General features: G+C 52.5%; 13 protein-coding genes across 15 annotated transcripts; 7 read left to right on the top strand and 6 right to left on the bottom strand.

Annotated features, from left to right (window-relative positions):
• The first annotated feature begins 23 nt into the window (after positions 1–23).
• H310_01006 (hypothetical protein) lies at positions 24–728 on the top strand. Its single transcript, XM_008864006.1, has one exon. The coding sequence runs from the start codon at positions 86–88 to the stop codon at positions 578–580; it is 495 nt and encodes a 164-aa protein (XP_008862228.1). The 5' UTR covers positions 24–85; the 3' UTR covers positions 581–728.
• On the bottom strand, positions 59–1,291 carry H310_01005 (hypothetical protein). The gene has a single exon (XM_008864005.1). It carries the CDS (start codon positions 1,257–1,259, stop codon positions 633–635), a length of 627 nt encoding a protein of 208 aa, XP_008862227.1. The 5' UTR covers positions 1,260–1,291; the 3' UTR covers positions 59–632.
• A 184-nt stretch (positions 1,292–1,475) lies between these two features.
• H310_01004 (hypothetical protein) lies at positions 1,476–2,597 on the top strand. The gene is made up of 2 exons (XM_008864004.1): positions 1,476–2,265; positions 2,315–2,597. The coding sequence occupies exons 1-2, from the start codon at positions 1,498–1,500 to the stop codon at positions 2,465–2,467; spliced, it is 921 nt and encodes a 306-aa protein (XP_008862226.1). The 5' UTR covers positions 1,476–1,497; the 3' UTR covers positions 2,468–2,597.
• On the bottom strand, positions 1,488–3,999 carry H310_01003 (3-isopropylmalate dehydrogenase). Its single transcript, XM_008864003.1, has 7 exons — positions 3,697–3,999; positions 3,573–3,645; positions 3,315–3,523; positions 3,134–3,249; positions 2,924–3,069; positions 2,745–2,866; positions 1,488–2,675 (listed from the first exon to the last, which is right to left on the bottom strand). The coding sequence occupies exons 1-7, from the start codon at positions 3,958–3,960 to the stop codon at positions 2,508–2,510; spliced, it is 1,098 nt and encodes a 365-aa protein (XP_008862225.1). The 5' UTR covers positions 3,961–3,999; the 3' UTR covers positions 1,488–2,507.
• A 125-nt stretch (positions 4,000–4,124) lies between these two features.
• On the top strand, positions 4,125–5,502 carry H310_01002. Of its 2 annotated transcripts, XM_008864001.1 has the most exons (7): positions 4,125–4,251; positions 4,317–4,557; positions 4,609–4,715; positions 4,779–4,893; positions 4,934–5,012; positions 5,067–5,230; positions 5,282–5,502. In XM_008864001.1, exons 1-7 carry the CDS (start codon positions 4,154–4,156, stop codon positions 5,429–5,431), a joined length of 954 nt encoding a protein of 317 aa, XP_008862223.1. In that variant the 5' UTR covers positions 4,125–4,153; the 3' UTR covers positions 5,432–5,502. The 2 variants fall into 2 exon arrangements, with proteins under 2 accessions (XP_008862223.1, XP_008862224.1); XM_008864002.1 differs by having other exon boundaries at positions 5,067–5,502.
• Positions 5,430–7,329, bottom strand: H310_01001. Of its 2 annotated transcripts, XM_008863999.1 has the most exons (6): positions 6,317–7,329; positions 6,169–6,272; positions 6,051–6,116; positions 5,846–5,998; positions 5,714–5,794; positions 5,430–5,657 (listed from the first exon to the last, which is right to left on the bottom strand). In XM_008863999.1, exons 1-6 carry the CDS (start codon positions 7,279–7,281, stop codon positions 5,575–5,577), a joined length of 1,452 nt encoding a protein of 483 aa, XP_008862221.1. In that variant the 5' UTR covers positions 7,282–7,329; the 3' UTR covers positions 5,430–5,574. The 2 variants fall into 2 exon arrangements, with proteins under 2 accessions (XP_008862221.1, XP_008862222.1); XM_008864000.1 differs by lacking the exons at positions 5,430–5,657; positions 5,714–5,794; positions 5,846–5,998; positions 6,051–6,116 and having other exon boundaries at positions 6,147–6,272.
• A 133-nt stretch (positions 7,330–7,462) lies between these two features.
• H310_01000 (hypothetical protein) lies at positions 7,463–8,211 on the top strand. The gene has a single exon (XM_008863998.1). It carries the CDS (start codon positions 7,485–7,487, stop codon positions 8,067–8,069), a length of 585 nt encoding a protein of 194 aa, XP_008862220.1. The 5' UTR covers positions 7,463–7,484; the 3' UTR covers positions 8,070–8,211.
• A 609-nt stretch (positions 8,212–8,820) lies between these two features.
• On the top strand, positions 8,821–13,599 carry H310_00999 (hypothetical protein). Its single transcript, XM_008863997.1, has 3 exons — positions 8,821–11,558; positions 11,625–11,781; positions 11,829–13,599. Exons 1-3 carry the CDS (start codon positions 8,884–8,886, stop codon positions 13,500–13,502), a joined length of 4,506 nt encoding a protein of 1,501 aa, XP_008862219.1. The 5' UTR covers positions 8,821–8,883; the 3' UTR covers positions 13,503–13,599.
• A 190-nt stretch (positions 13,600–13,789) lies between these two features.
• Positions 13,790–15,034, top strand: H310_00998 (hypothetical protein). Its single transcript, XM_008863996.1, has 2 exons — positions 13,790–13,930; positions 13,981–15,034. Exons 1-2 carry the CDS (start codon positions 13,856–13,858, stop codon positions 14,635–14,637), a joined length of 732 nt encoding a protein of 243 aa, XP_008862218.1. The 5' UTR covers positions 13,790–13,855; the 3' UTR covers positions 14,638–15,034.
• Positions 14,360–15,661, bottom strand: H310_00997 (hypothetical protein). Its single transcript, XM_008863995.1, has one exon. It carries the CDS (start codon positions 15,641–15,643, stop codon positions 14,888–14,890), a length of 756 nt encoding a protein of 251 aa, XP_008862217.1. The 5' UTR covers positions 15,644–15,661; the 3' UTR covers positions 14,360–14,887.
• Positions 15,662–15,890: 229 nt separating this feature from the next.
• On the top strand, positions 15,891–16,783 carry H310_00996 (hypothetical protein). Its single transcript, XM_008863994.1, has one exon. The coding sequence runs from the start codon at positions 16,210–16,212 to the stop codon at positions 16,513–16,515; it is 306 nt and encodes a 101-aa protein (XP_008862216.1). The 5' UTR covers positions 15,891–16,209; the 3' UTR covers positions 16,516–16,783.
• Positions 16,784–17,368: 585 nt separating this feature from the next.
• On the bottom strand, positions 17,369–17,677 carry H310_00995 (hypothetical protein; the record flags this gene model as incomplete). Its single annotated transcript, XM_008863993.1, has 1 exon — positions 17,369–17,677. The coding sequence occupies one exon, from the start codon at positions 17,675–17,677 to the stop codon at positions 17,369–17,371; it is 309 nt and encodes a 102-aa protein (XP_008862215.1).
• A 310-nt stretch (positions 17,678–17,987) lies between these two features.
• Positions 17,988–18,842, bottom strand: H310_00994 (hypothetical protein; the record flags this gene model as incomplete). Its single annotated transcript, XM_008863992.1, has 2 exons — positions 18,263–18,842; positions 17,988–18,222 (listed from the first exon to the last, which is right to left on the bottom strand). The coding sequence occupies exons 1-2, from the start codon at positions 18,640–18,642 to the stop codon at positions 17,988–17,990; spliced, it is 615 nt and encodes a 204-aa protein (XP_008862214.1). The 5' UTR covers positions 18,643–18,842.
• Positions 18,843–18,851: the final 9 nt, after the last annotated feature.

Here is an 18,851-nt window from a genome sequence, read left to right as displayed (position 1 = left end):
TTGGTTCTTTTCTCGAAAATACTGTGGGCTTGTGCTGGCTGGTTGATCACTTTCAAATCCGCCCCCACAGACACGCAACGAGATCATGGCGCAACGAGCTCTGGTGGCACCTGTCAAGTGGGCCCAACGCAAGGATTCGCTCTACTTGACCGTGGACCTGCCTGACGTGAAGGACGAAAAGGTGGTCTTGACCAACACGAGCTTGAAGTTTTCCGGCACGAGCAACCAAACGAAGTACGAAGTCAATTTGGAATTTTTGCACGAAGTCGACACAGACGCCCCGGAAAGCAAGTGGGCCAAAGCCGATCGCAACATTCATTTCTTCATTTTGAAGAAGGACAAGGATGCTGACTTCTGGCCGCACTTGCTCAAGGACAAGCACTTGGAAAAGACGAACGTCAAAGTCGACTGGAACAAATATGTTGATGAAGACGACGAAGGAGACGACAATGGCTTTGACATGAGTGCCCTGAGCGGTGGTGGAGGATTCGACATCAACCAAATGATGGCCCAGCAAGGTGCAAACCTCCCCGACGAAGAAGACAGCGACGACGAGGACTTGCCCGACCTGCAAGAATAGAGTTACGCTGTTTATAGTAGTGATTTGGATCCCTCACCCATCGAGGACGTGTTCACTTCTTACAATCAGACTCCAACTCATCTCTATAGGCCAAGAACGCGACAGCAACATTGCGAATGACAGTATCGTCGTGGAGGCTGCATTGTTTCACACGCGTTAGGATGTCTTCGTTGTACCGCACTGACGCAGCAGGAACCAAGTTGGAAGGTGAGTCAAGCAAAAAGTACAATGTAGACAGGGCGGCAGAGCTTGTGGTTTGGTCCGGCGCGTGGGTCGCTTGCAGGATGAGGGGGATCGCATCGTTTTCGACTAGGATTTTTTGGAAGCGCGGGTCCGGGGCAACATTGCATATGCCTTGAGTTGCCAGTCGAGCGACTGTGACAGCATGAAGATAGTGAGTTGATCGTTTGCTCGAAGGGGGTTGGACTTGAACGGCAACGGAAAGGACCTCGTCAATAAAGTCGACGAACATATCCACCACGTTCAACCGCTGAAAGTACGCAAAGTTGATCGGGTCGTAGCTGAAGTTCGCCAGGTGTGCCAAGCATTGCTCTTTAGCTTTGAGTGGTGTCGATGGGTGAGTGCATTCCGCCATAACCTGTCTGAGGTAGTCTTCCCGTGACAGCGCATCGTCCTTGGTGCTTTGCCGGGCGATCAAGCGCGCATGCGATGACAGCATTGCTAGTTGCTTCGAATCACTACGGATTAGAATTTGTCCTTACGTCGAAGTCGTATGCTGCTATATATTTCACCAGTTCACAAAAAATTGCATATATTAATATGTACCTGGAAAAATTTCTAGTCGATGAGAAAATGACAAAATTTGAAGGAAGGATTTTTGATATTTCGATAAATGAAATATCCTGTTTACGAGGACTCTTACATGGGGATTCACTCCAAATACAGTGTTCAATACCATGCACGGCATCCGTAAGTCGGACATCGCGAAGACACCGGAAGAGGAAATCAAGATTGCGGAGCATGTCCGTAAGTACAAGGAAGTATCTGCGCAGGTGATGGTACTCAAGAAGGCACAGCAGTTTGATGACCACGGACTCAAGCTGTCGGCGTTAGTAGTCGTACTGAATCCCGAGTTCTGGATCGTGTGGGCGTTCCGCCGTGACACCATTCGCCATCTCTTGAGGACTGATGATAGTCGCAAGAAGGAGCTTGCAGAAGCTGAGTGCAAATTGACTATGGAAGCGCTGATGAAAAATCCCAAGAGCTACTCTGCGTGGTTCCAGCGACAGTGGATCGTGGACAACGGTATGGCGGTTGTCGAGAAGGAGGTGCGTCTGTGCGATGCGCTGTTGAACAAGGACGAGCGAAACTTCCATTGCTGGAACTACCGACGGTATCTGTCCAAGCTCAAGGCATCCGGTGAAGAACACGCCAACGACGACCTGCTTGAGTTTTCCACGCGAAAGGTGGCGCAGAACTTCTCCAACTACTCGGCGTTGCATCAACGTACGCTGTCTCTACCGACGCCGCTTCCTCTGGATGTTCTCCTTGAGGAAGTTGAGATGGTCAAGCAAGCCGTGTTCACCGAGCCCTATGACCAAAGCAACTGGTTTTACTACCGTTGGCTCATCAAATCTATCCCGAATGACGCGGCCGTGTGGCAGAATGAAATCGAGTGGATTGAACAACTGATTCAGGAAGAGCCGAAGGCCAAGTTTGCATGGGTACCATTTCGGCTACATTCATGATTCGAGTGGTTCATGCATTTCCTAGGTAACACTTGCGCTGGTGTTGGAGACCAGCAGTAAGTGCGGCGGCTTTGAACGTGTCCACACTGCTCGATGCCGTGACATTTACACGGCGCTGATCGACATGGACTCTGACCACAAAAACTATTACATGGACCGGCTGCGTTTACTGCAGTAAACGAACTTGTAACATTGGAATTTGGTGGTTTACGTGACGTCTACGACGATTTACTATACAGAGCTTCGATTTCCGCGACGATGGCATCTCCCATGCCCTTGGTCCCGACTGTTTTTTCGGACCGATTGGGCGTCAAGTCCCCCGTGCGAACACCGTGATCGAGTACGTTATTGACGGCCTGTTCAATCAAGGCTGCTTCCATTTCCATCTACTCACGAGTGAGAGCGTTGCCTCAACATATTTGCTCATTCTTCTGGAAGGGGTGATGGACACGTACATGGAAGGAGTAACGCAGCAACAGAGCCCCCGACAGGATCTGGGCTATAGGATTCGCAATGCCTTGCCCAGCAATATCAGGTGCTGACCCACCGATGGGCTCAAACAAGTGAATCTTGTCGCCTAAGCATTCAAACCCTGTGAGGCAACTTGTCTTCATGGAAATGGTGAGACATCTACCAAGACTGGCGGATGGCATGAGGCCCAACGAGCCAGGAAGGACTGACGCCGCATCGGACAAAATGTCGCCAAACATGTTGCCAGTGACAATCACGTCATACTGGGATGGGTTTTTGATCAACTGCATCACAGCGTTGTCGATGTATCTAATGTGAGGGTCAGTCCCAAACTCGACAGCTGCAACAATTCACTTGAACGTTGAGTACGTACACAAATTCAACAAACACGGTCGGGTAGTCCACAGCAACTTCTTTCGCCACTTTGCGCCACAGTCGACTGCAGTCCAGGACATTGGCTTTATCGACAACTGTCAGCTTTTTGGTGCGCTACAGTGGACATTTGATGCATACGTCAATTGTATTCGTTTGAATGGTTGAGGAGGAAGTGTTACGTTGAGCGCAGTCTCAAAAGCAAACTTCATGGGGACCCGAATTTCATCTTCCGTGTACTTCATTACATCACGGGCAACGCCGTTCTCCGTCGAGTGTTCGCCAAAGTAAATACCAGACACCAACTCGCGTACAATCACCATGTCGACTCCAGCTGCAACAATGCTCCGTTTCAACGGCGACAAGTCTGGTAGCATAGAGTAAATCTTGGCTACGCGTTCGGATTAGTAAAGAAATGCATAGATCGTACGTTGATTTACCTGGGCGGATGTTCACGGCCAGATTGAAATGCTTTCGAAGGCCTAAGATGCAATTCTTTTCCGCATCCTTCCACTACATAAAGTCGCTGTCATCGAGCTTGATCGTCATGCAAAATAATCGTACCTTCGGTGTTTCTTGAGCATCAATTGGTCCGCCGACAGAGCCGAATAACACGGCATCGCTGGCCCTGACTAGGTCCACAGTACTCTGGGGCAAGTGATTGTTGTGTACTTCGTACGCGGCCCCTCCGCATAGCGCATGCGTAAACTCGAACTTGTGTTGAAAGAGGGAACCAACCAGCCTCAACACACGGACAGCTTCTTCACATACTTCCGGCCCAATGCCGTCCCCCGGTAGCACCGCGATCTTGTATCGAGAGTGACTCATTGAGATCTTGTGAGAAGTTTGAAAATGCGGAAGGCGCTAGCGCCAAATCGAATTGCGCAGCAAGAGCCATCCGGATATATCCGGAGAATACTTGCGCAATCACAATCGAGCGAATTCATTGGCTGTCCAAGGAGAGTTTATCCGGATCCGCATACCAGATTCCAACACTCCGCGCCTCGACGGACCCCGAACAATGCTCCGTCGATCCCAGACCGAGGGAGGTTTGTTCACGCAGACGCCCGCCAATGCACGAACTGCCGTTGAGATTGCCCGTGATCTTGCCGCAGCAAGGTAAGGATGGAATAGCGGTGGAGCTTTGACGACACCATGTGACTTTGCCATGAACTGACGAATAGAAACGCATACAAGAAGCATGACTCGACTGCCTCGATAGCTGCTCACAAGAACTGCAAATGTAACAAAGCCGAAGGAAGCTTAAACGAGCCAGGTCACGCGGTCAACTCGATGAAGAACTCGATGATCAAAATCGTGGCCGATGCAGGAGTGTCAGCAATCGGTTTCAACATGCTCCTGCTGAGTGTATTATATGGGACAGCTTTAGGCCCCGCAGTACTGTTGAAAACGTCCGCGCGCTTGGTATATACACATGCTGTTCTTCGTGATTCCAAACATGTCGATCCGTCGTAGGCCTTGGCAAGCACCCTTTCAACGGCGATATTTGCTGGTGTATTGGCCTACCGCCGCAATGAAGAGCAAAAATTCGAGTACGAGCGCGAACGCCGACGTGAAATGTGGTACGTCATGATCGTTGCGCCGCTCGATTTATCTTGTGATATCATGGTGCTTGTATTGGCTAGGGAGCTCGATAACTTTCCCCAGGGCGAAAAGGACGAGATGATCGAACTGTACACGGCAAGAGGTATGACTATGAAGGACGCACGAACCGTCATCGACTTGATGGCGACATACGAGGTGAGCTGGCAAATGTCCTTGCAGTCCTGATGATCTGTAGAACTTTTTTGTCGACACCATGATGATTGAGGAATTACACCTCTTCCCACCGGACACAACCGTCAGTTCTGCCGCCGTAGGTAAGAGCTGATTCCATGCATCGCATGGATGAGATTCCCCACGCATTTTGAAAGGCGCATCGACAAGTGTTGGTACAGTCTGCTTTGGCCTGGTGCCGTGGGTCCTCGCCGCTGGGTGCACCTTCGTCACGTCTTTCTCTGGTCAATCGTTGGTCTCTGCATGGGCTCTTTCTACAATCTTGTCGGCGGCGGTGGCCACGTTTCTTCGCATTTACACGGTACATCCATACATCTATTGTTTCACCGAACGCTTACTTGAGTCCACGTAGTTCTCTGGGTCGGAACATTTCAAATCGTACTACATCGGCCGCCTCCACATGGAGCTTCCGTATGCAGTCGAGTTGGGTGTGGGTCTGTTTGTCGCATTAGCTGGGACCGCGTGGGTGTGCTTCACCCTAACAGGGGCACCAGTCGAGTGACGGAATGAGAGGCATATTTTTTATTAAGGCGAGAGTTCCGTCGCCAAGAAGTCGTCGTCATTACATAGTAGGTTGTACAACTGGGGTGTTGTGAGTGGTTTGGGACACAGGCAAAGTGTGTGGGGTGGCACAGGTGCTGATCTTCACGAGATCGTGCAGTTCTCTTTGTCGAGTGGGCCGTTGGCGCGATGTTCGCGCTCCAGCAGTACCCTTTGCGTCATCGACGCTATTGCACGCCATGAATATAGACATCCAAGACAGACACAGGGGATATGGGCGTACTGTTGACTGTCATGATCAAGGCGTCCCGTGCGATGGTTTCGAGGGCTTTCGAAGTGTTTTCACAAGTTTTCGCACTGGTTTCTAATCCATCGTGATGAGACCTTGCTCAAGAACAAGGTGGGACTTCCATACCCATGTAGCGGCAATGATACGCGTCTGCCGCCGCCTGCCCCTGCTCTGTGAAGATGACTCGTGTCGCCAGATCAATCTTATTCCCGACGAGCAACATGGCTGGCATGTGTGCCGGCGAGTGCTCTTGAATGTTCTTCATCCAGTAGCCAACATCTGCAGCATCCCCATCAATCGCTTTTGAAATGCCAACATTGTTTCCACGTACTGTCAAAGCCGCGCTTGTCGCTGACGTCGTACACAAGGATGATGCCGTTCGCCCCTTTGTAGTATGCTACATAAGCGACCATCGATTAGGTCCGTTCCCGACTGGAATTCTCACTCACTGGACGTAATGCGATGGAATCGCTCTTGCCCAGCAGTGTCCCAGATCTGCAGCGCGACATCGTAGTCGTCTTCGAGCGTCAGGTTGCGCACCTTGAAGTCGACCCTAACCATCCATTTGTTACACAACCGGCATCGTACGTGACATACCCTGCGGTGGCGAGCATTGACTCTGAAAACTCGTCGCCCGAAAACACGCGCATGAGACTAGTCTTCCCGACTCCACTGTCTCCTAGCAAGAGAAGTTTGACTTTGTAAGGCTTGCGCCGCACTTGGTCTGAGTCCCCCCGGCCGGTGTACTCTGGCATCGCAGAGGACGATGCCCGGCGGTGCGCCAGAGTCCCGGATGGTCTGGACGTCCCGATCGCCGCTGTGATCGAGCTTCGGTTCGACGACGACTGCTCTGGAGACCCCGTCGGTCGTTTCCCAAACATTTTAGTCTTGAAGCCGGATAACGCTTTTCCTAGTGGGCCCTTCTTCTTGCCGCGTGGCGCAGACGATGCAGGGGCTGTAACTACTTCGACGCTAGAGTCATCAACGATAATTTCGCGCTCTTGTTGCAGCTTGATGGCTTCTTCTTCCGCCATTTTTTTCTCCTCCAGCTCTTCTTCGGTCATACTCCGTCGCTCGGTCGAGTCGTCGGCTCTCATGGCCAAACCTTGGGATAAGATATCCAACGCCTTCGCACTCAACGGTCCCGCTTCTATGTGTTGCCCCAGTGCAGCGCGACTGCTCCCTGATCCATGCAGGCCGTCTTGCATCAATGCGATCGCGTCCAAGTCAACAGGAGCTGACCCTGCCAAGTACAACTTGGTCGATATCGCCGCTTGCCTTGCAATGTCCCCGTCAGAGTTGATTGAACATCCATCGCCACCGCTCGAATCTTCATTTACTACGCGCGAGGAGCCACACGTCGCTGCCCAAAGCCCAATAGATTCCATCGATTGGGCTCGCGGTAACGAGTCTGGCTGCTGCTGTAAGGGAGTCGAGTGCATTTCAATGAACGACCGGCTGCGGGAGCGGCTGTCTCTCTGATCCAAAAGCATTTCCATCTCTTTCTCCCACGCATCTTGTGCCGCAGCTTCAGTGTCCGCCACGCCCACTTCGCCGCTCATATGTGTAACACCGCCTCGTGGGGTGCACTCTGCGCTGCGGGACTCGCCACAACGAAATAGTGTATGCCTCTAAATAATGTAATTCATAAAACCTGTTAAAATGAATATTTGCTATAATGCAAAACGTGCTATGTGAGGAACAGTACTTCAGATTGTAATTATTTAATATTTTAAGATTAGGTGGTTATCAAAGTCGCGGCAGCATGGGACGACTGGCCAGCAAGCGCAAGCTCAAGCAGTGCGATCCATTCTTCAAGGGCAAAAAGACGGCCGGCGCCGACGAATCCAAGTATGACTTAGCGCCGACTCTGTCGAAACGAAAGAAGAAAAAGCTCAACAAGGAAGTGGACCAAGCGGCAATCGATCGTTTCGTGCTTGGTGGTACGTCCACGACGGAAAGTGGCGGCGGCAAGAAGAAGAACCGCGGCGCACTGGCGAACGTGGAGGGCCGTCGCCCTGGAGAGACCATGCGTGCCTTCAACCACCGTATGGGAACGGAGGTGAAGCGCGTGCTTGCCCAAGAGACCAAGAAGACGCAGAGGACGACGATAAAGCGCAAATCGTTTTTGGAGTCCAAGAAGGAAAAGGGCCGACGAAAAAGGATGACAGAACAAGAGCGATACGAGCTTGAGTTTCAAGAAACAGGGTCTACCAAGAAGGACAGCTTTGAGGGTGCCGAGCGGATACGATTTGGCGAACGCTACGATGCTCCGCCCATCCTGCCAGTCTTGAAAGGCACGCTCAAGCGGAAGGCCGAGACTGCCGCGGCCAACAGGGCCAAAAAGTAAACCTTTCCATGAATACGATGGATTGGCCCCTTCAGAATATGCGCATGAGTTGTTCGGCTTCCTCCTGAGGCAATCTTCGTTGAGCAGGATCGGAGAGCAGTGTAGCAAAAACCTACGATAATGGAGGACGTTGAATCGAGCATTCGTGCATGCTTGTTACGAATTTTAACCTTAGCAAGCAGTTGAACGTCGCCTTGCGGCACTGCAAAGCAGTACGCACTCTCGTGCCATGTTAATTCAAGAAGTCGGTCGTACGTGTCCTACGTGTACGCGCAAGGATTGCCACGTAAGCGCGAAAATCTACATGGAGTAAAGACGGACCTGCACGTGGGGGAAGTCGCCATGAATATACGCCAAGTCGATGCACGCGCACAAGCTCCGGAGACGTGTATATGTTGCCACGCGTTCAATGGTGTCAGTCTCTGCACCACGATCGTTCACGTCGTGGACAATCCAAACAATCCGAGAGGGTAGAGGTTGGTCAACATGATGGTGTCGATCCACCATGTGTCCCAGCGCGCGCATGGTCCCCTCGAAGTCCTTCAGCAACCGTTGCTCGACGACGGAGAACGCATCCCCCTCCACGTGCAGGAGGAGTCTCACGGCAAGGTCCGTGCGTGAAGACATCCAGAGGAGTAACGCGTAACGTAACTTGGCGGGAGCGGCGCCAACGACCAACATTCCAAACGTATTTAAATCAAACGGGAAGAGATATCCATAGAACTTGCAGTATCTTTTTTAAATATCAACGCCGTGGGGTCAGCATTCGACGCCGAGAGCATTTTGCATTTAGCGGCGGAAAGGACGGTCGCCGATGTCTCGGTTGAAGTCGGCAAGCGAACTGCCGACACACGATCGGTTCCAGCCCCGTGCTCCGGCGGCACCCGTCGATATGAACAGCCTCAGCATCAACCAGCGCTTGGTCTTGGAGAACAAAAAGCGCGCGTTGGACAAGACACGTCGGCGCAACACGATCGAAGTGGAGCGGATGCTGACGACGGAGCCAGTCGAAGTTGGATCTCAAATTTGGGTCCCGGACTCGGAAACTGTTTGGCGCGTGGTGCAAGTGACCAAGGTCCACGGGGAAGAACGAGGTATGATCTTGACGGTTGTGGGACACCGAGGAGAAGAAAAAGTCGATATGCGTGACATTGGCGACATCTACCGTGTCAATCCTCGTGTTGTCGACGACATGACATCGCTGTACTACATCCATGAAGCCGGTATCTTGGAAAACTTGAACATTCGCAGTCGCTTGGACAATCAACGCCCGTACACGTTCATGGCAAACGTCCTCATTGCAGTTAACCCATTGCGCAAGGTTGTTGAGCCCAACATCAAGGACTACGTAAAGACACAAATGGGTGACCGTCCCCCGCATCCGTACGCCGTTGCAGAAGTCGCGTTCCAGCAAATGGCACTTCGATCCCCATCGCAGGACCAGTCCATTGTCATTTCTGGCGAATCCGGAGCTGGGAAAACAGAAACATCCAAAATCGTGTTGCGCTACATCACCACCCGTGAACACATCATCAACGGGAGCAAAGAGAATTCGGTTGTCACGATGGCCAAAATCTCGTCGCAAGAGCTCGATCGGCGCCTTTGGGATACAAACCCGATCTTGGAGGCATTTGGGAACGCCAAGACGCTGCGCAACCACAACTCGAGTCGATTTGGCAAGTTCATGAAGCTGCAATTCCAAGACATGGGAAAAACTGGATTGCACCTCGTTGGCGCGTACATTGAGACGTACTTGCTCGAGAAATTTCGCGTCGTAGCACAAATCCCGAACGAGCGCAACTTCCACATCTTTTACTACCTCTTGGCCGGGGCGTCCGACGAACTTTCGAATCAATTGCAACTATCGGCGCCGACGAGTTACTTGTACCTGAACCAAAGCGGATGCGTTTCTGACCCGAACATCGACGACGAGCTCTTGTTTGATGATGTGTGCAGTGCGCTGAAGTCTGTTGGAGTCGATGCCGCTATGCAGTTGCATGTGTGGACAGTGTTGTCCGGTCTGCTTCATTTCGGCAACGTAGTACTCAAGAATCGCGAAACATCCGAAGGCGACGCAGGCGACATCACCAAGGAAACAGCGGGGGCGCTCCGCACCGCCGCCAAGCACTTAGGCGTGGACGTTGCTTACTTGGAGCGTGTGATCACGACACGTGAAATCAACACCCGCGGCGAAAACTTTGTCATCAAGCGCAATGCAAAAGAAGGCATGTACGTGCGCGATGCGATCGTAAAGTCGATCTACCAGCACTTGTTCGACTGGATCGTGAATCACATCAACGTTTCGCTCGGTCACGGCCCGCCAGACCTCTCGTTCATTGGGGTTCTCGATATCTTTGGATTTGAATCTTTCGACCACAACGATTTTGAGCAGCTTTTGATCAACTACGCCAACGAAGCGTTGCAGGCCACGTTCAACCAGCAAGTGTTCATTGCTGAACAGGAGCTCTTTACCCAAGAAGGAATCGACGTTGGCAAAATCGCCTGGCCCGACAACCGAGACTGTATCGAGTTGATCTCGTCGAAACCGAACGGTGTATTGCCGCTTTTGGACTCCGAGTCGCGCACGCAAAAGCCCTCCGACGAAAAGTGGAACACGACGCTACACAAGACCCATGTGGGCCACGCCCACTTTTTGGCACCCCACGAAAAAGACAAAAAGTTTGTCTTCATCATCAAGCACTTTGCCACGATGGTGACGTACACAGTGGGCAACTTTATCGACAAAAACAACGACACAATCCCGAAAGACCTCGAAGATTTGGTGCTGTCGTCGACATCCGTGCTCATGGCACAGATTTACAAGTCCGGTGTTGACGACGTCGGTGTCGCGGCATTTAAGAAGCCGAGTGTGTCGCTGAAGTTCTGTGACCAAATGCAATCGCTTGTCGACACACTAAACGCCACACGATGCAACTTTATTCGATGCGTGAAACCCAATCCTACCATGACGTTGGGGACATTCGACAATGGGTATGTTGTGGACCAACTACGTTGCACTGGGATGCTCGCGACCTGCGAACTCCTCAAAGTCGGTCTGCCCACACGCGTGTCGTACGAAGAAATTTGTCGTATTTACAAGCCAGTATTGCCGCCCAACGTCACACCCATGTTTCAATGCTACAATGACCGAACCTTCACTGAAGCCGTGTTGTGGGCGTTCCGCGTTGACCCCGATGCGTACCGACTCGGTCGCACCCGGGTGTTTTTTAAGACTGGCAAGATTGCTCTTTTGGACGCCTTACTAAAGGTAGATATGAAGAAAATGGGACCGTGGATTGTCGCCCGCCTCAAGAAGTGGCTCGCGCGCCGTCGTTGGCGATATGCCACGGCCAAAGTTATGGCCCAACGCGCCTTCCTGTGGCTACTGGACTACGTTCGCCACCGCAAGGCGGCTATCATTAAGCTCCAGTCCGTTGTCCGCATGTACAACGTTCGCAAGCAATTCCTTGTCGCCCGAGCGTACAAGAGGTGCGTCTCATCGTCAATATTAGTATTCTCTGAACAATTTCACCGTACTCAATTGTTCCGTCGTAGGGAGGAAGCGAAACGAAAGGAAGTCGCCATCCACCGATGGAAGAAAGCCATTGCTGTGGTGCGCGGACGAAATGCATTGAACAGCTTGTTTATTACCAGTCGGACCAAGCTGCAGGCCGAACTCGCCCGAATTAATCGCGCTGCCACCGTGCTCCAGGTATGATTCTGATTAGTATAGGGAAGTCGACTCACAGCATTATTCAGACCATTGCACGAGGAAAATTGGCTCGACGAGAAGCCGAAAAGTTGCGCCGAGCGGCGCAAGAAGCTGCATTGCGCTTGCGCTTGAAGAAGGAAGCTGACGCACGCCTTGAAGCCAGCAAGAAAACAGCAAAGAGACGCTGGCATGCGGCTTTCATTGCCGTGACCGCTCAGCGCTTGTTTGTTTCGCGCTTTGTTAAAATCCACAACAGTCGTTTGGTCGCCGAAAAGGCTGAGCAACGTGCTCGTGAAGAAGAAATTTTGCGCCTGCAACGCTTGGACGCGGAACGAATTCGTCAGCAGCAGCTCCAACACCAGTCTGCTGTCAAGATTCAAGCCGCCTATCGTGGAAAAGTCGGTCGTGATGAAGCGAGTCGAGTGGCGGCTGTCGCGTATGCCCAATCTGCTGCATTGGCCGCGTCGTTGGCGGCGGAAGAAGCTGCCCGAGCTGCGGAGTTGGCATCGAAGGCTCATGAAGCTGAAGCTGCTGCTCTCCGCAAGTTGGACTCGTTGGAAGCGTCCCGAATGGCTACTATTGGCGCCGTACCTGCCAGTATCGGCGTCTTAGGTACCGCCGGAGTCGCTCATGGGGTGGCTGGTGAAGCAGGGGCAATGGGAGCCCTCGGATCGCAGGGTGTTGCAGGCGCTTTGATCGACAAGCAAGAGAGTTTGGTCGAGCCAGACATGAGCTGGATGCCTAAAGACACCCCCGCCTTTAGCGAAGGAACTACTGGCAACGGGTTGACAGCCGATGAGTTGCACCAAGCTGGCGTGGACCTGTTTGGTGAAGAAGGCGCTCAAATTCAAGGCCCACTTATCAGTGCCGATGACGACGACCTGCGCAACCCTGTGGAACGTATGCAAGAATTCCCGACGGGACCACCGATCCCGTACAAGGGTGGAATATTCACATGCACTTTGTTGGGGCACCGCAAGTTGCAAGATGAAAACTGGGGCGACGAGTACACCGAATACGTTTTGCGGGTCACATGGGGCCGAGACATTCTCGAGCAATCCAAGACTGCCTGGCTGGTAGGTGGTCGCTACAACGATTTCAACGCGCTCCATCAAGAATTGAAAGCAGCCGCGTCCGGCCAAAAGGGCAAACGAGCCCCTTGGTTCCCTCGTTTCCCCAAACGCCATCCGTTTTCGTCGTTGATTGGAAAGAACCAGGAAGAAAAGTTCATCACGAAGCGTGAAAAGGAACTGAATCGGTACATGACTCAAGTGCTGACTCAAATGCCCGATGCGTTGTTGAACGTACATATGGATCGTTTCTTGCAGCTCACGCTGCGCACGAATGACATTTGCGAGCGAGAAGCCTTCGCGGAAGCGCGCAAGCAATGGGAAGAAGAGGAGCGTGAGGCTTTGGCCCATGCCGCTGATGCTGAGCCACTCAACGACAGTGAAATCCACGAAGTCGAAGAACTGGTCCATAGCTTGCTCGAAAAGATCATTTACGCGCAAGGGGACATCCGTACGGATGGTGCTTTGCAGGAGATGATCCACGCTGTCAAGGTGCTGCAGCCGCGTGTTGCAGCGTCAGCACAAATTGGCGCAGGTGTCAACATGGAACTGGTGCCTTTGGCCATGCAACTGCAAGACGACATTCAAGATGCGTTCAACCAGTACAATGATACGTTGTTGGCTCTGCGGTTGGGCCAAGAATTCGACTAACACGAGAACGTCCAAGGCGCACTTGCCAAGTGAACTTTGTGCAAAGGTCTGCTATCGTTAGGTCGTTGGCATAATACAGTCGTTTTTGTGTGAAGAATTGGGGACTAGTCATCGTCATAGCCATCGAAGACTTTGGTTGCAACAAAGATTTCACAAAGCGAATACTACGCCACGGAACAGCGTGACACTGGCGAATGGTCGCCCACGTCCGTGACGCAGTCAAGACGCTAACCATCTAATATTCGACGCGAGCCATCCTTGACGGCCATGAGCGTTCAAAAACACTCGATTTTCGAAAGTATCGTGAGGTGTCGAGCTGTGTGGAAGCGACTCCATTTCCACTCTGGCCAGCGATGAAGTCGTCGTGCTATTCCATCCTCGTATTCTGTGCAGCTCATCTAGCAGCCGCCCGATACCTCCGAAACCAGGTGCGCAAGTTTTAGCATTTTGTGGGACCACTCACGCGGGAAACATGTAGATAGCGAATGTCAAGAGTCCGTTGGACGTCAGGTCTGTCGCATCCGCCCCCGTCGACGACGAAGATGGGGGTGTCCCCTGGAGCAACTTTCATGTGCTCAATGAACACCAGGGCGCAGATGTTGATTCGTCTCTCGCTGATGATGTCGTGAACGTCGACGCTGTGGACAGCAGGATTGACGGCAGCGCGGCGGAGGAACGCGCCGAAGACGCCTTCGTTGGGAACGAAGTTGATGGAGAGGAGATCGAGGACCTTGTGGACTCCACACTGATCAGTGCAGCGCAAGTGCCAGTCGCTGGGGGTGAAAGCGACTTAGACACTCTACTCGACGAGAACGACACCTTCGTTGGGCTCGAAAAACAAGTCAATGATGCGGACAACGAGGAAGACGATCTCTTCAACAGTGGCGCTGTACTTGAGAGCACCCCGACGGCCCAGACTGATCAAGTAGTTACCTCGGAGTTTGAGCCCATGGATGGCGATGCAGAGATTGATGCCATCGTTGATGACGGCTTTCAAGGGGACCCAACATTCGACAATGAAGACGACGATGAGAAGCAAGTCCTAGTTGGAAAAGATGGCGACGTTCAAGTCGATCCTTTTCCCGACGGTGTGGACCCAACCGACAGTAGTGAGATGGACGGCTTCGAGGTTTAAATCGACCCAATTGCCGATGTCGGCGCTTTTCAACACGACACGATTGTACATGACTCGATCGACGACGGCAAAGGTGCATGATGTTGTGGACGAAGTCAACGTTCCAGCCGGTCCGTTGTCCGGCGATGCTGACGACGATAGCCAGTAGATGGGGCAGTTTTGTGGTATCAAGCGATCAAGTGAATGGCGTATCACTACTGAGTGGAATTTGAGCCGAATGGGAAAAACACATGAGATAAAAATGGCAACATCACTCGACTGACTTGGGCACCAAGCTATGGCTTATTGCGTGGTGGTTCAGGGCCACGTTCGCGCCGAGAAATGTCACGCACGCAAGGATCTCGACGACGAAGCAGCTTCCTGGGTGCACGCCGACCTTGTTCAGAGGACTCGCTTGAGCAAGCCAGCACGAGAATGCAACTAAACTGCACAACGACGCGCCCAGCGAAGCTGCTTTGGTAAAACTGACCAGACACGACTTGAGCGGGCAGCACACCACGAGCCCAATCGACCCGAACAACGCCACGATGCCGAAGAAGACAGACATTAGTGACAGCGCTAGCGAACTCTTCCCAACGCTGCCGCATGACAACACAAGGAACGAGCGGAATGCTGCAGCGTCGATACCAGTTACGGACACGAAGGAGGTGAGGTTTTCATCGACTGGATCAGTGGACGATCGCAATACATCGCACACGGACTGTCGAGCAGCGGTGTCACTGTGCCGGCGAATATGCGGGGAATTCATTGTTCTGTTGAGCGCAATGCGACCTGCAGAGTAAAAGGAGAAGCACGTGTCGACGGCGTGGCTCGACAAGTTCGATCCAGTATTGTACTCGGCATTCACACAGTATCCCCAGACACCCGTCGAGAACTTGACGTCAGTCAGTGGGTACATTGGAGACTCGCTCATGGACCAATTTGGAGCAAGAAGGGACAGCGTCGAGAAGATTAGCGCCGCTGCCATCACGAGGACGGCGACAACGCCCGTCGTTGAGCAGGCCATGGAGAAAGTAAGGTCAAGATTCGCAATTACATGTGCAACCATGACGTTCAACCGCATAGATTATCCGGATGTTGAGATCTTCAATTGATTGCTGTGCCACGCCTCTGGCTCGCACTTCAGAGCCATCATCCCAAAAGATCGACTGCTGGGACGCTCGTGTTGGCGCATTTGATGTGCCTCGCATGGATTCGAATCAGCAGGATGTTCGAATACGGTATCATGCTAGGCGATGTGGCAATTTAGTTCAAGAGTTGAAAAAGGTGTGATTTGGAGATTAAATCGCAATGCACCGCTTATGGGCTGGGATCGAGATTAAATCGCAATTCATCGCTTATGGGCTGGGATCGCCGATCTTGCCTTCAGTATCAACGGACGATTTGCCGTTCTTTTCATGATACACGATAGCGACAAACGTGAGCACGTACAACACTGCTGCGGCAACTTCAAAAGCAAAGCTAACTCCAAGGGAGGCCGACGTCAAGTCCTTCGCTTGGGTGATCCAGCCCACAAGCGCCACGACACTGGAAGCAATCGACAGCAGGGCAAAACATTTCGAAAAACTGGCAATGCAGAGCATGGTCGTGCAGCATGTGATGAACAAGACCAGGAAGAGCAAGGTCAGAGCGCCGAATGCAGTGCTGAGCGCAGCAAATGCAAGTGTCACCTTGCCTAACGACCCACAGGACCTGGAGATGAACCCGGTATACTCGGACGGCGACAGTGGGGTCAGTGTTGCCGTAGCACTGCCAAGGTCAGGGAGATCGCAAATGGCGGCGTGGGTAGAGATCATGTCAACAGCAGCGTTGTTCAACGTCGCGGCAACGGCAGTCCCATTGATGTGCAGGGCGTTCGAAATGTCGCGCGAGGAATAAAAGCTGAAACACTGGTCCAGCGTGATGTGATTATACTCTTGAGTCAAGTCAGCGTTGATGCAGTAGCCCCACACGCCCACCGTGAATCGGATGTGCTGGAGCATGCCTGGGATGTCCTTCGCCACGTCGTGAAGGGGCGACGAGCTCGACCACATGGGCAGGCCCAATGCAATCGACGACAGCGACAGCGCGGTCACTGCCAACGCAAGGCTGATAGTACCAGACGCGTTGCATGGCATGGTCAGGGGTTCGTGCTGTGCGTTCCTCGTGAAAAGTTTGAAAGTGGTGAGGAGCATGTGCCTGATATTTGGAATGCGTTCAACACCATTTCCTAGCATTTTCATTGGTGAACAAACATCCCGATCGTATTGGGGATTGGTCAGAATCTGAAACCCCCAGTGGAGATTCACCCAACGCCCCTGTGATATCTCGGCCCACGGGCGAGTTGTCCTGACGTTTCAGCTATTCTTCCAGGCAATCTCAGCATGCATTGCACGACCAAGGGTGCAGCGACCTTGTTGCTCTGCTTCATCGCGGCCGGTTTGTCGTGGACACAGCTCCTCCTTCAGCAATGGCTGGTTGCCGATGACGACATTGGAAAGTCGTCCGCAATTCGATCCATTGGAGTCGCCGGTCTCTGTCTCGAAACAAACCATTCGAACGGTCTTGTGTGCGCCTCGTATTTCGCCGGTCCCAGTACAATCTACGATGAAGAACGAGACCGTTTGCAAACTCATCGTCCCATCCTCCCCTACGAGCTGTCATTCCAGTCCGTCTGCGCCTTGTACAATCAAACGAGTGAAGGCCACACTCTCGATATTGGTGGAGGGTATCCAAAGGAGGTGCTGAACGATCAATTCCTCAATCGAACCTGCGGCGCATTGGGTCCATCGACGCTCACGCTTGCCATTTCAACCGCCATCCTCGGCACGCTCATGGGAGTGGCCCTTGCGGTTTGGACCTGTGCCACCACTACCAAGTCGTGTCTGTTGGCACTGAGCAAGCTCCTCGCCTTCGCGTCACTAGTTGCCAACCTGTTGACTCTCACAATGTGGTTCGTCCAGCAGTCTAGTCTCCAAATCGGTGCCGGCGTTACGTTCGGTCTGTCGTTCTTCTTCTCTGCAGGGTCGGCCATGTTGTACTGTGGCTGCATCGTTGCCATTGGAATGCTTCGTATGAAAGAACGTCATGACAAGATTCGAGAAAAGGCGCTACGGCTGCAATCACTCCGCGATCTCGAGCGCGCCGCGTCGATCAAGCGATCCGAGTCGTTTTCAGCGCGGTCCCAGACTGTCCTGTAGACTACTGCGAGCCTCCCCCAGCTTGGATTATATATGAGTTTCTTAAACCTTATTGTCGAGCAAAGGCTCTGTTGAACTAACTAATTCCCTCATACCAGATAAATAGGTTTGGAATGGGTTCTTGAGGTGGTTGGTTCATTCGGTGCGGCCATGGAAGGCGCAGGACTTCGGTTACGTATTGACCACCGGTGGGACGAGATGCGCCTTCAACCATGCATCGTCGGAAAGCGCTCGTAGGACGTTAAAGACTTTTGTGTAGCCCTTCTTGAGAGGTAAATCTCGGAGAAGAGTCGTCAAGTGCATCTTGATGAGGCTGACGGCGTTGATTGCCGTTTCCAATGGAGTCTTGGGTGGCAGGCAGGTCGGGACGGAACGTGCGATCGGCGGGTTGGAGCCAAATTTGGTACTAAACGCACGCTCGGACGACGGGCCAGATCTTCAGATACCAACGGACGTAATAGCCATCCGGCGGCTTGGGGAGCTCGAAAGACAGTTCCAGTTCGTTGCGCGGGAATGGACACCCTAGCACTTGCTGCATTTTCTTGAAGTACTGCCACACGGATGTACCGTACCAGCAAGTGAACAGAAAGTGGTGGTACGATTCGTTCGAGTCGCAAAAGACACAAGTCGGCTGGGGAACGTGAAACTTGAACAGGTATTGAATGGCGTTGGCACGAAGTAGCGTCTTGTAGATCAATTCACCACAGCGAGGCAAGATGTGGCCGGGACGGAAAAATACCGCGAGCTGCTTCAGGCGCTTGGGGTCGGCGTAAAAGTCAGTCGGCAAGTTGAGGTGCTTGGTAGGAATCAGCGAGGAGTCTACCATTGAATGAGTCTTGAGCTTTACCGACCGTGACGTTGCTACTGACAACACAATCGGCAAGTCGTCGGGGCGTATGATCCAGAGCCTTACAAGAGCGGGGGTCGACGAGGTGGCATACGGAACGGCGGGGAATTGCTCTCCGAGGCGACTTCAAACAATGTCGACGGCTTGGTTGTCGAAAACGTGATCCATTTCTTCGTTGGGGGCTCAAG

Source organism: Aphanomyces invadans (assembly GCF_000520115.1).
Source record: "Aphanomyces invadans strain NJM9701 unplaced genomic scaffold supercont1.2, whole genome shotgun sequence".
In the NCBI taxonomy this organism is placed as follows: domain Eukaryota; phylum Oomycota; class Saprolegniomycetes; order Saprolegniales; family Verrucalvaceae; genus Aphanomyces; species Aphanomyces invadans.
The sequence above is the reverse complement of the archived record's forward strand: the minus strand, read 5'-3'. Positions and strand labels throughout refer to the sequence as shown.

Bases quoted from the DNA above. Each gene is read 5' to 3' on its own strand.
- H310_01006 (XM_008864006.1), top strand. From the start codon at position 86: ATGGCGCAACGAGCTCTGGTGGCACCTGTCAAGTGGGCCCAACGCAAG.
- H310_00997 (XM_008863995.1), bottom strand. From the start codon at position 15,643: ATGGCCTGCTCAACGACGGGCGTTGTCGCCGTCCTCGTGATGGCAGCG.
- H310_00998 (XM_008863996.1), top strand. From the start codon at position 13,856: ATGAAGTCGTCGTGCTATTCCATCCTCGTATTCTGTGCAGCTCATCTA. The intron at 13,931-13,980 runs GTGCGCAAGTTT...GGAAACATGTAG, and splicing joins CCCGATACCTCCGAAACCAG to ATAGCGAATGTCAAGAGTCC.
- H310_01004 (XM_008864004.1), top strand. From the start codon at position 1,498: ATGCACGGCATCCGTAAGTCGGACATCGCGAAGACACCGGAAGAGGAA. The intron at 2,266-2,314 runs GTACCATTTCGG...TGCATTTCCTAG, and splicing joins CGAAGGCCAAGTTTGCATGG to GTAACACTTGCGCTGGTGTT.
- H310_01001 (XM_008863999.1), bottom strand. From the start codon at position 7,281: ATGAGCGGCGAAGTGGGCGTGGCGGACACTGAAGCTGCGGCACAAGAT. The intron at 5,795-5,845 runs GTATGGAAGTCC...ACGATGGATTAG, and splicing joins GTATCATTGCCGCTACATGG to AAACCAGTGCGAAAACTTGT. The intron at 5,658-5,713 runs GTACGCCCATAT...GGCGTGCAATAG, and splicing joins CTTGATCATGACAGTCAACA to CGTCGATGACGCAAAGGGTA.
- H310_00999 (XM_008863997.1), top strand. From the start codon at position 8,884: ATGTCTCGGTTGAAGTCGGCAAGCGAACTGCCGACACACGATCGGTTC. The intron at 11,559-11,624 runs GTGCGTCTCATC...GTTCCGTCGTAG, and splicing joins GTCGCCCGAGCGTACAAGAG to GGAGGAAGCGAAACGAAAGG. The intron at 11,782-11,828 runs GTATGATTCTGA...AGCATTATTCAG, and splicing joins GCGCTGCCACCGTGCTCCAG to ACCATTGCACGAGGAAAATT.
- H310_01005 (XM_008864005.1), bottom strand. From the start codon at position 1,259: ATGCTGTCATCGCATGCGCGCTTGATCGCCCGGCAAAGCACCAAGGAC.
- H310_01000 (XM_008863998.1), top strand. From the start codon at position 7,485: ATGGGACGACTGGCCAGCAAGCGCAAGCTCAAGCAGTGCGATCCATTC.
- H310_01003 (XM_008864003.1), bottom strand. From the start codon at position 3,960: ATGAGTCACTCTCGATACAAGATCGCGGTGCTACCGGGGGACGGCATT. The intron at 3,524-3,572 runs GTAAATCAACGT...CCGAACGCGTAG, and splicing joins GGCCGTGAACATCCGCCCAG to CCAAGATTTACTCTATGCTA. The intron at 2,676-2,744 runs GTACGTGTCCAT...ACTCGTGAGTAG, and splicing joins TGCTGCGTTACTCCTTCCAT to ATGGAAATGGAAGCAGCCTT.
- H310_01002 (XM_008864001.1), top strand. From the start codon at position 4,154: ATGCTCCGTCGATCCCAGACCGAGGGAGGTTTGTTCACGCAGACGCCC. The intron at 4,716-4,778 runs GTACGTCATGAT...TGTATTGGCTAG, and splicing joins GAACGCCGACGTGAAATGTG to GGAGCTCGATAACTTTCCCC. The intron at 5,013-5,066 runs GTAAGAGCTGAT...GCATTTTGAAAG, and splicing joins CGTCAGTTCTGCCGCCGTAG to GCGCATCGACAAGTGTTGGT.
- H310_00996 (XM_008863994.1), top strand. From the start codon at position 16,210: ATGCAGAGCATGGTCGTGCAGCATGTGATGAACAAGACCAGGAAGAGC.